This window comes from Varanus komodoensis, unplaced genomic scaffold (genome assembly GCF_004798865.1).
Source record: "Varanus komodoensis strain SLA01 unplaced genomic scaffold, ASM479886v1 scaffold73, whole genome shotgun sequence".
NCBI lineage: Eukaryota > Metazoa > Chordata > Lepidosauria > Squamata > Varanidae > Varanus > Varanus komodoensis.
The window spans coordinates 596,205-607,659 of record NW_025336386.1 but is presented as its reverse complement, the minus strand read 5'-3'; the positions used below and the strand labels follow the sequence as shown (position 1 = coordinate 607,659).

Genomic DNA, 11,455 nt, shown 5'->3' with positions numbered 1-11,455 from the left:
CGCGCCCGGGAAGCCTGGCGCCCCGGGTTGGCCGGGAAGGCGGCGGCGGCGGCCATGGGGCCGGGCGCGGCGGGGCGCGGCCTGCGGGCGGCCTTGGACGGCGCGGTGCGCGCGCGCTTCGCGCCGAGCCCCACAGGTAAGACGGGCCGCAAGGCGGGCATGGCCCGGGCGCGAGAGCCCGGCGTCCCGGGAGGGCGTCGCCCGTGCCTGTGGGTTTGCGCAAGGGGCCGGCTGCGCGCGGCGGGCGGGCGGGCGAGCGGTGGCGGCCGCCCAACGGCCCCCTTGCCTTGCACGCGCTGATTTCCTGCGTAGCACCATGTTATATTGCGCCTACGGACTGCAGCTGTCTGCAGGCGTTCCTTTTCAAAGAAATTGTAGTCTGCGGTAGGAAGAATCCAAGTTTTGATTCAAACTTTCTCTGCTGCCAGTGCCTGATCATACAGGAGTGTCCCAGCGTAGCTCCAAAAAGTAGCGCAGTTTATGGGGCGGGGGGAGGGCTCATGACATGATTTATAAATTGGTGGCCTGGAGGAGGAAAAGCACATAATGGATAGGGAGTTCCTACGGAATGATTGAAGAGGCGTGAGTTCAGAATGAAAAGAGACAAAAATGCATATTCCCATTTTAAGTAGCTATTACAGTGGTACCTTGGCTCAGTGCACGACCAAATTGGGTCGTGAACAGAAATTTCATAAAAATGTTGCTGCAGGTCACGAACTCTGCATGGGCGCCCGTGCCCGCCTCCCCCCTGCGCTCCCACCTCCCCCACCCCCTTGCATGATTGCTGGGGGGGGATGGCCGCGATCTTTGTTGTTTTTTGTCACTTTGCTTCAAATGTTTGTGAGGTAAAACAATAGTTGCAGAATGGATTAACCTTATTTACATTGACCCTTATGGGGAAATTTGACTTGGTTCACGACCAATTTGGGGCACGGCCAGAGTCCTGGAATGGATTAAGTTCGTGAGCCGAGGTACCACTGTACATGGTTACACCAAAAGGCCACTTGCCATTGTGGTTTTGGAGAGATGCTAGCATAAGTTTATGGGAAGCTCATAAGCACTGGGTGGAGTTCTTTGGAGCTTGGTTGCCCCTTCACCGTGGAAGCTCAGCTCTTGCTTGTGCTAGTGGCCCTTGCTACTTTTGAAGGTCGGAGCACCTAATTGTCCTTTTAGGACATTCGCCCAGTCAGTTCAGTCTGCTTTCTCACTTCAGGCTATACATGGTAAACATTGCATGCAAGGTCCTAGAAAGTAGTTTTGGTTTGGTCCATCTGTAATGGCCGGTCACTGTTAATGTGAGTGCCAGCATTGCACTTGGTGGACCTGATCCCCTTCTCTGTGCTTTACAGGCTATCTGCACCTGGGTGGCCTGCGGACTGCTTTATACAACTACATTTTTGCCAAAAAATACCAAGGGAGCTTTATCCTGAGATTAGAGGACACAGACCAAAGCCGTTTGGTGCCAGGATCAGCAGAAGACATAGAAAATATGCTGGAGTGGGCAGGTAATTCCACCCCTTTCAGGAACACAGGAAGGTGCCCTACCAATGAGCACCCGTGGTAATGACCTTGAAGCTGCCTTCTGCAGCCATTCTGCAGAGACAGCCTCCCTTTGTGGTAAGTAGGAAACTCCATTTGAGTAAGAACTGTTCTTTTGTTTTCTTGAGTTAGCTGCAAACTCTGTTAAGCTAACCAGCCTATCATTTCCTGGATCTGATGCCTTCTTAAAAATGGGAGTGTGATTGGTTACTTTCTAGTACCCTCTGGAGGCCAATTTTGGGGATGAGTTACATATTTTTATTAGAAATTCTTCACACCCATGCTGGAAATAGCAGTTCAGCTTGGGTATCTGTCCTACATTTTCTGCACTGAAGACAGATGCAAGTATTAAGTGCCCGTCAATTCCTTCTTTGAAACCACCATCTCATTGGCACATCAAGATTCCTCTTCACCCGGCTCTTAAGATTCAGTAGAGAACACCAGTCTCAAGAAAAGAGTCTGGGGTGCCGAATAGTATACCCAGCGATCTGTGTCTTGCTTGCAGGATTGTGCAGCAGTGTTTTCCAGTAAAATTGGCTGCTCCTTCTATTCACTGCAGTAGCGCAGGAGCTGTTGCCCTTGTATTTAGGAGCTGCAATGACATCCTCAAAAGCTTCAGCTGCAAACTTCTCTGCCTTTCTCATCTCTGGGTCTGTTACCTTGGGTTGAAGAGACTGAACTTGTTCCCTGAGAGCCCAGTTTCTGTCCAGCAGAACAGAAGTCATGAAAAGTATTAAGTCGTAGGATTGTCCCAGTAACTTTGCCAGCATTTTACTGTCAGAATTGTGTCTCATTTATTAGGGTTGCTCATTTGAAAGCTGGGGGCTTGGCAGAGTGTTTGTCCTGTTGCTAAGCCTGCGCAAGTGCTTAACTCTCCCGCTTGCCCACCACTTTGTTGCTGGGCTGCATCATCCTGTCAGCTGGAACTCCCTTCAGCTGGTGGTTAGGCTGACCTCCTTCACAGTCCTGCACGTGGGTGGAAAAGTGGATGGATTTGTCAGGAGGTTGGACTGTATCATTAACACTCTGATCCTTCTGGAAGGCTCTTTATTGCTGCTTGAATGATCTCCTCTTCTTTAGGCATCCCACCTGATGAGAGCCCTCGTCGGGGTGGTCCTGCTGCCCCGTACCAGCAGTCGCAGCGACTTGACCTATACAAGGAAGCTACAGAACTACTTCTCAAGAAGGGTTGTGCTTATCGGTGCTTTTGCACCCCCCGGCGCTTGGAGCTGCTGAAGAAGGAAGCACTGCGGAGTCAGCAACCACCACGGTGAGAATATGTTCGTGACTGGGATGACTCAGCTTGTTTAGGTTTGGCTATGTTGTCCTGGCATCTCATAGGATTCTAGAGTTGGAAGGGACCATGAAGGTCCAACCCCTGCTGTTGCAGGACACCAGTTTACACCACCCCACTCAGATGACTGTCCAGTTTCCTTTTGAGTGTGGGAGAGCCCAGCACCTCACTAGGCAGCTGGTACCACTGTTGCATTGCTCTGACAGTGAGGAAGCTTTTCCTGATATTTAGCCTGAACCTGGGTTGTTGCAACTTGAATTGGTCATTCTGTGTTCTGCACTCTGGCATCTTGACCTTCCTCTTTGTGACAGCCTTTGAGGTGCTTATGGAGGGATATCATGTGCCCTCGCCCCCGTCTTCTCTGCTCGAAGCTGAACATGCCCAGTTCTTTCAGTCTGTCCTCACAGGGCAATGTTTCCAAATCCTGGATCATTTTTGTTGCTCTCCTCTGAACCTTTTCTAATTTTCTGCATCTTTCTTAAATCTGGGTGCCCAGAACCGGACACAGGATTCCAGATGGGGTCTGACTAGTGAGGAGTAGAGGGGAGCCACTACTTCTTGTGATTTGGAAGTAATACTTCATTAAAGCATCCCAAAATAGAATTTGCTCATTTTGCAGCTGCATCACATTGGTGGCTCATATTTAGCGTGTTGTCCACAATTACTTTAAGGTCTTTTCCCCCTCAGTTCTGCAGCATTGTTTGGAAGTTCAGTGTCTTGGACAGGCCCCTGTTGCCCTTGGCTTGGTGTGCTTGGGTTGAGTGGTTATCAGAAGGGCAGAGACCTCCGTGGTTGCCTAACCTGGCCTGTTAGCTCTGCACTAATGTTTCTCTACTGCCAAGTCAAGGCCTACTACTTAGCTGCTTCCCAGATGCAGAGGAAATGTTACAGTGTTTCATTTTGTTTTCCTCAGCTGCATATTGTATGCTTCATTGTACATGGTTACTGTTTATTGTTATATGTTTTTATTATATGCTGTTTTTATTGTTTTCATGTAATCTGCTTAGAGAGTCCTTGGGAATACAGTGGTGCCTCGGCTCACGAACTCAATCCGTTCCAGAACTCTGGTCGTGACCCAAATTGGTTGCAAGCCAAGTCACATTCCCCTATAAGGTTCAGTGTAAGGTTAATCAGTTCTGTAAATATTTTTTAATCACTAAAATTTGAAGCAAAGTGACAAAGTACAGACAAACACTAACCTAGGTGTGGGGGAGGTTGTTGTTTGGCGGGAGAGTCCAAACCACAATCGTGCGATAGCGATCGTGCTTGGGGGAGCGGGGAGATGGCCGTGATTGCAATTGCGCTGGGGGGAGACAGGCATGCTCGCGGGCGCACCCGGTGGAGAGAAGGGCACAATCGCAGGCGCGCTCATGCGTGGGGGGAGACGGGGGCACTCGGGATCGTGCTCGTATGGCAACATAGCTGTGATCTTGGTCATCAGCCAATGTGGAGTTCACGAACTGAGGCAATTTTTCTCTGAAATTTCTGTTCACGACCCGATTTGGTCATGAACAGAGGCAATTGTGAGCTGAGGTACCACTGTAATTAACTGCGGAATGTAAGTTGAGTAAATAACAAGGACATAAGATAAACATTCATTTACCTTAGAATTTGTCAATGTTTTGGTGTTAGGTGACCACACTTAGTGGTGTTTTCCAGTTGGTAATGTGAGCCTGACTCCAAAAGATGGGAAGTGGAGCTCTTGAACCAATTTATTGGGTGCATCATCTTGAGAATAAGACAGGGATACCTTTACTTCAGTTACTTCCACCGGCTTACTATGTGATGCTGCAGCTATCACCGTTCGGTGCATCCTTCCTGAAGACCACCCTTGAATTCTATTGCCTTTGTCCAAGGCAGGCTGCAATTCTGGGTTTTTTGTCAAGTTCTTCTTTGAAAAAGTCTTGGAGTTTATTGGGGGAAACAGAATTAAAACCTGCATTTTTGGCTAGAGTTGGAAGCATTCTCTAGTCATGATTTCAGAAATGGTTCTTACTCTTTCCCCCTCTCTCTTTGCAGGTATGACAATCGGTGTCGTCACCTGAGCCCCAAGCAGGTGGCTGAGAAGCTATCTCAAGGTACTGACCATGTTGTGCGTTTTCGCCTGGAAGAACACTCCGAGCCATTTTATGACCTGATCTATGGCTGGAATAAGCATGAGGTGGCCAGTGTGGAAGGTGATCCGGTGATCCTGAAGAGTGATGGATTTCCCACCTATCATCTGGCGAATGTGGTGGATGACCATGAGATGGGGATCAGTCATGTGTTACGTGGAGCTGAATGGCTGATCTCCACCCCCAAGCACCTCCTTCTCTACAGGGCCTTCGGCTGGGACCCACCTCATTTTGGTCACCTCCCTTTGCTTCTGAACAAAGATGGCAGCAAGCTGTCCAAGAGGCAAGGGGACATTTTTGTGGAGAAGTTTGCTCAGGAAGGCTATTTACCAGAAGCCCTGCTGGACATCATAACAAGCTGTGGCGCTGGATTTGCAGGTGAGGAGAGTATAAACCTTGCGTCAGTTTCCCAGCATAGTTCTTTCTTCCCTCTCTTATGAAAATTAGTGATGTAATGTCTCTTTGGCAAATAGACATTTAGGTCAAACCATTTGTTGTTCATTGTTGTTCAGTCACAAAGTCGTGCCCAACTCTTCGCGACTGCACAGACAACATTCCTCCAGGTTTTCCTGTCCTCCACCAGCCCCAGGAGTACAGCCAAGCCCACACCCACCTCTCCAGTGACCCCATTCAGCCACCTCAACCTCTGCCATCCCCTTCTCCTTTTGCCTTCAATTGTTCCCAGCATCAGGGTTTTTTTCCAGTGAGTCCTTCCTTCTCTTTATGTGGCCAAGACATCTGAGCTTCAGCTTTAGTGCCTGACCTTCTAAAGAGCAGGCAGGGTTGATTTCCTTTAGGATTGACTGGTTTGATCTCTTTGCGGTCCAAGGGACTCGCAGGAGTCTCCGCCAGCACCACAATTCAAAGGCCTCAGTTCTTTGGTGCTCAGCCTTCCTTATGGTCCAGCTTTCACAGCCATACATTGCAACTGGGAAAAGCATAGCTTTGACTATACACACTTTTGTTGGCAGGGGGATGTCTCTGCTTTTTAGTATGCTGTCTAGATTTGCCATAGCTTTCCTCCCCAGGAGCAAGCGTCTTTTAATTTCTTGGCTGCAGTCCCCGTCTGCGGTGATCTTGGAGCCCAGGAAAATAAAATCTGTCGCTACCTCCATTTCTTCCCCATCTATTTTCCAGGAATGATAGGACCAAATGCCATGAGCTTAGTTTTCTTAATGTTGAGTTTCAAGCCAACTTTTGCACTCTCCATTTTCACCCTCATCAAGAGGCTTTTTAGTTCCTCTTCACCATTAGAATGGTATCATCAGCATATCTGACGTTGATTTTTCTCCTGGCAATCTTAATTCCAGCTTGTGATTCATCTAGCCCAGCCTTTCACGTGATGTGCTCTGCATGTAAGTTAAATATACAGCACTCCTTTCCCAATTTTGAACCAATCAGTTTGATCCAATCAGTCTAGTTCTATGAACCTTTCTACTCAGGCTGGGATAATAGACCTGTCTGTCCTCTCCTCTCTGCCTGTATGGCCTGCTGGAATGGCCGCTGGCACTGACAGTCGGCATGGCAAGCTCCACAGAATAGATTTTCACACCCTGGCTGGCAGGATTGCCTCTCTTCCCGGATAGCTCCCAGTCATTCAGAGCTTAGGTCGAAATATGTGCTGAGCAGCAGCGATGTAAACAGGATAAAAACTACGATGTCCATGTGTGAAAAATGCAGTGGAAATCACAGGTAATGCTGAAGAAGAACAAGGACTGCAGCTCCGTTGTCTGTTTTCCAGAGAATCGGATGGGGAGAACACTGAAGGAGCTAGTCGAGGAATTTGACGTGAGCAGGACTGAAAGGCACTCCTCCCTGCTGGAGCTTGAAAAACTTGCTGAGTACAACAGGTAGAGGAGACGAAGCGGGGGAAACTCTCCTGGCCCGTGGTTGATCTGCAGGCCCTTGTTGGGATGAGCCTGTGTGTCTGCGCTGGCTTGGCTGCCCCCCCAGAGCTGTGCGTTCCGTGCTCCCTGGGCTCTCCGAAGCCTTCGCCTCCTCTCATTGGAGGCTTGATGCCTCCCCATCTTTTGACAGCAGGGCCTGTTCCTTCTAGGGAAGATCTGTTTGCTGGTGTCCCTCTGGGCAGCCAGCAAACGGGTTCATTGGCCCAGCTAGGCCCACGCAGGCGGTTGAGGGAGGGGTGCCGCTGGCCGTGGGATGGCCTGAAGAGCATGTTGGCCCTCGTGTGTCACTGTTGCCCTTGGACACCTGCTGTAGCATCTCATTTCTCTGGCTCCTTGAATGTGGCCCCTCGTCTTGGCCTGTGTCTCACAAGGGCTTTTGCACAGGACCCACCTATCCTGTAAGATTGCGGAGGAGACGTCAAGGCAGAAGCTGGTGGCAGAGCTGCAGGCACTGGTGGACCAGGCCTATGGGGAGCAGCTGGTGGACCGAGAGGTGCTTGGGAAGGAGCATATTGAACAAGTGCTCCTGCTAAGAAGAGTAAGTCCAGGTGGGCATGACTTGCTGGGCACCTACCAGGCACGCCTGTTTCCCAGCTGGTGCCCTGTGTCCGCACATCGGCACCTGGAAGTTGCTGCTGTTGGCAGTGGGCCGTCGATTGTCTAGCTGAGCAGGTGTGTGCAAACATTCACGGCTCCATTGCTGTGGACAAAGTGGAGTCTGCGTGTGCTGGCTTATTCCAGGAGTGTGTACAGTCTGAAGGAAGGCTGCCTTGGAAGATGCTCAGTGGGTCTTCTTCAGCCCATGTGATCACAGCACCGCCTGCTTCATAACCAGGCTTCTGGATGGGGGAATGACCATGAAGGGTTGTTATTTTGTTGGCAATATCTTGGAGTGCTGCTTCATTGTACATGAAGTATGCCGCAGGGCAGTGGTTTTCAACCTTTCCACAGCTGGGAACCGGAAAAAACAGGAAAACCACCTCTGGGTCCACTGAGGCAGAAACAAAAAGCACCATACACATAATGCAATACTTTGTGTACTAGTTTCCAAACACTATACCAAAAAGAAAGAAGAAGAAAAAAGAAAAGAAAATTCTCCAACAACCAGAAACGGCAACAAAATATGCCAACAAAAGAACAAAATACCGGAATCAGTGTAGCGTGGCTCCCAGCCAGCTCCCATCAAGCCATTTCTCCCCTCCCTGCCCCCACCCCAGTGGCACCAGGACATCTCCTGTGAACACCCTGCTAACTGAGGAAGGAGTGGTGCAACTCAGCCAGCCCTTGTGCCGGTCTGCAGCCCGCCCCCGCCCCCATGGAAAGCGGGAAATCTCCCACAGACTGGCGCTGTTCCATGGACCAGTGGTTGAAAACCACTGCCATCGGGTGTGCCATTGCTAATTTTGCCAGAGTAGTATCATTTGGCAATTTGTGTAGGTCAGTCAGGGGCATGCAGAATTTTTCAGCTTGAGATATGGGGGACTCATGTACAGGATTTGGGGGTGTGCAAGAAGGAGTCCTTGATTCTCCGATTCCTTCCTCCTAAGGGTCATGTGAGCCGTCTGAAAGAGTTGGTGTCACCTAAATATGCTTACCTGTGGATCCGCCCCTCAGTGCCTCATGAGCAGCTGCAGGCAGTTTCAGACAAAGCAGATGAGATAGGACGGCTTGTCCTTGGGTAAGTTGGCTTGGCCCCAAACTGCCTTTGTCTTGAGGATGAACAGGAGCTTGTCTTGTTGTTCATTTTAGGAATAAGATACCCTGATGGCGTGCAGTACTCACTGAGTCATCTTTCGATGTTTTTTCATATGGTTGCAGTGGGTGTTCTCCGCACAAACTGTTTTTTTCAGTCACTCTCCTGCAAATGGGAAATAATGCCTCTCACCACGAAGCACACACACTTCAAATGTTCTGCACTGGAGAACAATGGTGATAAATTCACCTTGAGGGAACTTGATCAAGGTGACAGTGGAGCCCCAGTTTTGAGGAAAATGAGAGGGCTGCTTCTGAAATTCAAGCACTGCCCAACCTCACCTCTCAAAAATTACACTTACTTCTTCTATGACCTGAAACAGATATGAATGTGAAAGAGAATGGAACTTTCTAGATATGCCAACAAAATGGAGTTGCTGTTGCAGATGGAGTGTGGTGCACAGGATGTCCATGTAGCCGTGATTGAGGCTGTCCTTGGATCCGCTTCACCATCATGCTGAACTAAGCCAGCAGAGGCAGGAGCGAGTCTGCTACAAAAATAAGCTATCTATCCAATTTCAACCAGTGTAGCTCTGAAGGACAGAGGGATATCTCTTTCTCAGGTTTTGGAGCACTTAAGCTAAAAACTAAACTTCTGGGGGTTCCTTGGAGGAGATGCAATGAGCCTTGAGTCTGTTGTGCTGTGAAACACAGATTTTGGTGAATTCTTAGGCCACAGGTAGATAAGCATTATTTCTGTTGACCAAAGTTTCATTCCATGTGAAAAGAGCAGTCTGTGGAGATGCCAGGGTCTTTGCTGGAAAGTTCTCAGCACTTTCACAAAACAGCAATTTGTAATTTCTTTGGAGAAACCTGACAGTCAAAGCCCCCTGTCTGCTGATCTGGCCATCTGGTACTCCTTGCTGTCCTGTCTTGACAAGGTGTTTTTCTCCTGAAGGTTGCTGGAACAGCAGGTGGCTGGTTGGACGCCAGAACAGCTGAGCAATGACCTGAGGCGGCTGCAGGAGCAGATAAGAGGCACACAGTACAGCCATGTGATGAAGCTGCTCCGCCTCGCCCTCAGTGGCCGGCAGGTGAATCCCCTTCCACCCGGATCTCTTGCCTTGTGCTCCGAGTTGCCACAGTCGTTTGAAAGCCAGTGGCTGCTTTGGTTCTCCAGTGGGGCTTTGGAAGCAGCTGAATGTAATGAATTCAGTTAGTTTTCCCCCACATGGCCAGTAGACTAGTCCAAGGAGACTTACGAGAACTCCCTTGCTTCAGATACTGGAAATGTGGCCCGGCCAGTAGGCACGGGCTTCCCTCCCTCTGTGCAGTAACAGCCTGTCTCTTTCAGGAAGGCCCCAGCGTCGCCGAAATGATAATCTCGCTTGGACCCAGGGAGGCCAGCACTCGGATCCAGAGGGCGCTGTGCCGCTAGCCTGTTCCCTGGAGGAAAGAGAGGACGCAAGCTGCCCGCCCATGGCTGTGGGAGGAGACAGAACTGGGCCAGAACTTTCCTGGGAGATGGAACCTGAGCAGAGCTCGGGTAAAGCAGGACTTCCACACTGCCTGGAAACTCTGGGGCGGAACACGGCGCACGCCGTGCTTGCACACACACTTGGCTTTCGAAGGTAGTGCGAAGGTAGCTGGGCACTGACGGTGGCACAGGGGCTATTCCCAATTAAGAGTCCCTGCAATGTGGCATTGATTAAAGAAGTGAAATATTGGCCTGCTCTGAAATGTTGCTCTGGTCCTTCCACCTGGCATTTCTGATATGCTAGTTTTCCATGTGCAAGTTTTTTTGTTTTTAGTGGTGGAAGAATTTTCTGCCACAACAGCGCCCTGCCTGGAGCTGGACAGTTTAGAATGAGTGTCACTATTCCACCTGCCATGTGATGACAGCAGACCCAGAACTGTTCTGTTGTCAAAATAAAGTTTCTAAAATGGTGACGCCATTGAAGTGTTTGGACCGCGAGTGCATGTAGTAAGCATGTTTTGCTAATTCTGCTCCAGCTTGGCCGCCTTTATTTGCTGCCACACAAATAACAACACACAAGCTGCTGTTGGCTTCTCAGAAGGATGGTGGGGATGCCAAACGCCTCCTTGCTCATAAAGTTTTGCATTTTGCTCTGGGGGTATTTTGTTGCAGTACAGGAGGGGAAAGCCAGCATGAGGCCTGTGGGCTCTAGCACGCCCCAGGACACCTTTCCTGGCACCCACCAGGCATTCCCACATTTTTTTTTAAGTGATGGTTGGCGCTAACAGGTATGAGTTTCAAAGAGTTGCTTAGTGGGCTGCGTGTGACAACTGCAGGGCCAAATACAAGCTCTGCCTCTTCTCTGTAGGCAAGTCTTCGGAGCAGCTTGCTCGTCTCCTGTGACCAGCTACACACACAGCAGGCATGCTGGGGCAGTGGCCGCAATGGTTCCCCGGTCCACCAGGTGGGTCCTAAAGGTTGCCCACCCCCGCAGTACAGGGCCACTGTGCTGGGATGGGCCTCCCGGGGGTGGCTTAAGCAAAGAACTTGGCAGAAGACACGCTCAATGAGGGCAATTAATTGAGATGGGGGCAGGAGACCCCAGGCCACTGGAGCACCGCCGGCCGTCCTGCCACGGAGGAGGGCGCTGCAAGGTGGCATTCCAGCCGAGAGCAGTTGTAGCTGCTGCCCTTGCTGCATCCGCAGCCCGAACCCGGCTTCCCCGAAAGAGCCTGGCGGGGCCGCTGCCGGCCGGCCGGCCGGCCGGTCGGCCAGAACGGGGCGGGCAGCGGAAGCGCCGCGCTCCGCTCAGGCACGGCGGCCCACCGGCCTGCCGGGCGCCCCGCCTTCCTCGTTAGGCGCGCCGACGTCGCCCGGGCTCCGCGGGGCCCGGCCGGCTTCCCGCGGCCGCTCGGCAAGCCCCGGGGCCCCG

At 50.9% G+C, this 11,455-nt stretch overlaps 1 protein-coding gene across 1 annotated transcript; it reads left to right on the top strand.

Annotated features, from left to right (window-relative positions):
- The first annotated feature begins 54 nt into the window (after positions 1 to 54).
- On the top strand, positions 55 to 10,273 carry EARS2 (glutamyl-tRNA synthetase 2, mitochondrial). The gene is made up of 9 exons (XM_044452527.1): positions 55 to 136; positions 1,350 to 1,505; positions 2,620 to 2,809; positions 4,853 to 5,325; positions 6,689 to 6,797; positions 7,239 to 7,392; positions 8,402 to 8,532; positions 9,505 to 9,640; positions 9,901 to 10,273. Exons 1-9 carry the CDS (start codon positions 55 to 57, stop codon positions 9,982 to 9,984), a joined length of 1,515 nt encoding a protein of 504 aa, XP_044308462.1. The 3' UTR covers positions 9,985 to 10,273.
- The last annotated feature ends 1,182 nt before the right edge of the window (positions 10,274 to 11,455 follow it).

Excerpts from the sequence above, each read along its gene's own strand:
- EARS2 (XM_044452527.1), top strand. The coding sequence starts at position 55 with ATGGGGCCGGGCGCGGCGGGGCGCGGCCTGCGGGCGGCCTTGGACGGC. Across the intron at positions 137-1,349 it reads CTTCGCGCCGAGCCCCACAG|GCTATCTGCACCTGGGTGGC; the intron begins GTAAGACGGGCC and ends TGTGCTTTACAG. Across the intron at positions 9,641-9,900 it reads TCGCCCTCAGTGGCCGGCAG|GAAGGCCCCAGCGTCGCCGA; the intron begins GTGAATCCCCTT and ends TGTCTCTTTCAG.